Source organism: Ipomoea nil, unplaced genomic scaffold (genome assembly GCF_001879475.1).
Source record: "Ipomoea nil cultivar Tokyo-kokei standard unplaced genomic scaffold, Asagao_1.1 scaffold0980, whole genome shotgun sequence".
Classification (NCBI taxonomy): Eukaryota; Viridiplantae; Streptophyta; class Magnoliopsida; order Solanales; family Convolvulaceae; genus Ipomoea; species Ipomoea nil.
Window position 1 is genome coordinate 351,239 of NW_017617408.1, and position 3,762 is coordinate 355,000.

The 3,762-nt window shown below is 37.5% G+C and overlaps 1 protein-coding gene across 1 annotated transcript in view; it reads right to left on the bottom strand.

Moving 5' to 3' along the window:
* Positions 1 to 3,762, bottom strand: part of LOC109179862 (serine hydroxymethyltransferase 3, chloroplastic) — a 4,218-nt gene continuing 456 nt past the window's right edge. Inside the window, exons 2-12 of the mRNA XM_019329332.1 lie at positions 3,642 to 3,762; positions 3,109 to 3,304; positions 2,802 to 2,976; positions 2,602 to 2,719; positions 2,396 to 2,508; positions 2,140 to 2,262; positions 1,194 to 1,298; positions 994 to 1,080; positions 809 to 916; positions 541 to 613; positions 1 to 464 (exon numbers count right to left, since the gene is read on the bottom strand). The exon at positions 3,642 to 3,762 is cut by the window's right edge and continues 123 nt beyond it. Coding sequence (XP_019184877.1) covers positions 190 to 464; positions 541 to 613; positions 809 to 916; positions 994 to 1,080; positions 1,194 to 1,298; positions 2,140 to 2,262; positions 2,396 to 2,508; positions 2,602 to 2,719; positions 2,802 to 2,976; positions 3,109 to 3,304; positions 3,642 to 3,762 — 1,494 coding nt within the window. The 3' untranslated portion in view covers positions 1 to 189. The remainder of the gene's footprint in view (positions 465 to 540; positions 614 to 808; positions 917 to 993; positions 1,081 to 1,193; positions 1,299 to 2,139; positions 2,263 to 2,395; positions 2,509 to 2,601; positions 2,720 to 2,801; positions 2,977 to 3,108; positions 3,305 to 3,641) is intronic.

A 3,762-nucleotide genomic window follows, 5' to 3' on the forward strand; every position in this document is an offset into this window, starting at 1 on the left:
TTGAAGCAAAAGGTATAAAGCATAGATATTGGTTTCTCAAGCTTTATCATATATGATATGAAGTTCCAAATTCAGAAATCAGAATGTTCAAAACTGTGCATCTTTCTCAACTCAGTTTTGAGGATTTAAAAGAGATGCTGCGTTCATATTACATTTTCACTCGCTAATTTGTGTCTTGCATTATATTGCTTACAGCCCAGGCAATGGGTACTGTGTTGTCACAGCTTCAACTCTTGTGCGCAGACCTGCAACTTGATCCGTCAAAGGAAAGTCTGGGTACGTAACAAATTTCATGAAATCTTGGAGCTTGGGACCCGACACCAATTTCTTGGATTCGAGAGTGATTTGCACTCCCTCGTGAATGAAGTCTGCAACTGCCATGAATTCATTCTCGGTGAAACCTCTGGTGGTCATGGCTGGTGCCCCGATACGGATGCCACCAGGGACTAGCGCACTTTTATCACCTAGATAATCGAATTTGAGGTTGTGAGTACAAAGACCTAAGAGAATGACAAATATCAAATGTCACAATCTAATTACCGGGTACAGAATTCTTATTGAGTGTGATCGATGCCATGTCAAGGATTTTCTCCACTCTAGCACCATCAATACCCTACATTGACATTAGGGTTAATTTAAGATTTCTAGCAATAATTAAGTATGATAGCCGAAGATGGTAGTAGGCAAACAACAATAATAATATATAATCCACATGATTTTCCCAAAGCTAGTATGATATATATTTATGGCAAGTCAGCAAGCAAACAAATTGTTGAAAGAAATGCAATAGAGCAAGCAAGGAACTTACCATGGGTCTCAGATCCACAAGAACCAAATGATTGTCACTTCCGCCTGATACCAGTTTGTATCCCAACTCCACTAACCGGCGTGCAAGAGCTCTACAATTGGAAACTACCTGTACAATAGATAAATGCTTTAAACTTCTCTGGAATGTGGGCCACAACACAATCAAAGGGGAAAAAGATGCAGTACCTTATTCTGGTAGGCCTTAAATTCAGGTGACTTTGCATACTTCAGGCAGACGGCTAAACCCCCAATAGTGTGATTATGTGGACCACCCTGCCAGGATAGACATGAAGGTTTCTAAGCTAATACTACCGAGAAGAGAGAATATACAGTCAATTTATAGTGAATTAGTAGGTGATGACTATCATAGAGTAAATCTAACTGACCTGTAAACCAGGAAAAACAGCATTATTAATGGCAGTTTCTAGATCAACTCCGAGAACAGGATCCTTCTTGAAAAATATCATACCGCCCCTAGGTCCTCTCAAAGACTGAATAAACTTGTTTAGGTTAGATAATTGGATGACAATATTATTTGGAGTGCACGGTAGAAATATCATACATTCTGCTGCTAGTACCAAAAAAATTCATTAACAAGAACATGAAATTCAATTGTTATTCATACATGCAAGTAAAAGAACTGGAGAAAACAGGTTTTTTAATTAAGTTAATTAGACTGTACAAGGGTTGTACTAAAAAAAAAGGACTGTACAAGGGTTCAAACATTGCCTTATGTTTTATATGCATAAATCAACAAGGAAGAAATAAATAGAGACTTTGACATCAGATTGACCACCTGCCAAGATGGTAAACCCTAATAAGGAACATTAATTGGTGCAAAAAGCCTAGGAGAAAGAGCTTAAGAGATTATAATGTGGAGTGGCAGAAGATGAAAATCAACAAGGGGTTAGACTGGGAGAAGGTTTATAAGGTTAAGATAGCTTAATTTTCAGTAGATAAGCTTCTGTTTTTATTTTGGGCTTTTTTGGATAATTCAAGTCTTTCTTGGGGTAATACTTGGTAGGGTTGAGAGGCTCTCTGGAGCTTCTCTGTTGTTAATCATTATACCTGTGTGACTGGGTGGGATACTCATAACGAATTAATAGATAAATAAACTTCACATAGCGATCAATATAGTTTTGCAAAACTTGGTGTCCATTAAACAAAAAGCATAGCAGAGTTACTGTCATGTTGTAATGCGTTTTTCCACTTAACAAACATATCTCAAATTCATCCTGGACCAAAAGCAGCTTTTCCAAATCAAGAACAAGTTCAAAAAATCATAGCTTGAGACTAGTAGGCTACTCTACTGCAAGAAAGTTGAAACTTCACCTTGTGGGTAGTTGTTGTAACAATGTCACAGTACTCAAAAGGGTTAGCAACCACAGAGGCAGCAACAAGCCCACTGATATGAGCCATATCCATCATTAGAAAAGCACCAACAGCATCTGCTATCTAAGGATTTATAGGAAGCCAAGTAATTAGACCCAATCGAACAGAAAAGGAACAGAGGAAAAAATATGATATCACGTTTAAAAGATACAGAAGTAAGATAATTTAAAAAAAAAAAAAAACCATATGACTATACCTTTCTCATTCGAGGATAATCAAAATCTCTAGGATAAGCACTAGCACCAGCAATAATAAGTTTAGGCCTAAAGAGTGTAGCAGTTTTCTCAAGCATGTCATAGTCAACAATGCCTGTATAGTATTTAGGGAAATATGAAATTAAATAACATTCAAGGTCATTCCAGAATAAGCTTTTGGCGAACAAATATAAAGAAGAATCCACACCTGTTGATTCATCCAGTCGATAAGGCATAGATTCAAAATAAATAGATGTCCCAGAAACCCGTCTCTTGGGAGTCATGAATCCATGGGACAAGTGCCCCCCATGAGGCAAGTCCAGTCCCTAGGACATGATAATGTCAGAAGATTTTCAATCAACTGAAGGGAGAAAAAGGAAGGTATAAGTATATAACAGTAACATTTACCATTATTCGATCATGTGGATTAAGAATGGCAGTATAAACTTCAAAATTTGCTGGAGAACCAGACAATGGCTGAACATTTACACCCCATTTGCTTCCATCTAAGTTAAATGCTGCCAATGCCCTTTCTTGACAAAGAATCTCTAGCTCATCAATGTATTCATTCCCACCATAGTACCTAATACAAAAGAGGGTAAAAGAAAAAATGAAAAAAAAAAAAAAAAGAGGGGGTTGTTCGTGAGAAAAGGTCTAACACAAGTGACATACAAAAGTATGTAATTGCACAGTTCTCTTTAACAGGGAACTTCACCTTTTGCCAGGAAGTCCTTCAGAATATTTGTTTGTGAGGCAAGAGCCAACTGCTTCCATCACTGCTCGTGATGTGAAATTCTCTGAGGCAATGAGCTCTAAGCTTCTAAATTGACGATCTTTCTCTTTGTTGATAATAGACCGGACTTCAGGATCAGCTTCGCTTAAATCATAGTCCAGGAAGCTGCTACCAGCACCTAGAAATTGGAATTTTCAGCTCCATAAGTATTTTATTCCTTTTGTAAACTCCAGTAACATGAATATAAGAATTTATATACTTCAGCTTCAATCAATAAAGGCACTGTAATTAAAGGGAGCACCTTTCATCAACTACAGAAAGTCAAGAAACAAGGTATGCAACAAGATTATTTGTGCAAAATAAGGATGAACCGAGCACCAAAATATGCCCTAAAGTAACTAAGCTTGCCAAACCATTCTTACACTACAATTTGTCAGGGATAAATGATAAACGGGATAAATTTCAACTAATTTATTTCATCCTTCAGGCACATACACTAAAATTTGAGTACTTGCCTCCAATTTCCTGCACTGAAATGGAAGAGCTCGACCTCCCAGTGGCCAAACTTCCTTCAAGTTGGGTCGCTCTACAGGCCCGCACAGAAAAAACCCTAACTCTATCAGGATTCAAACACAT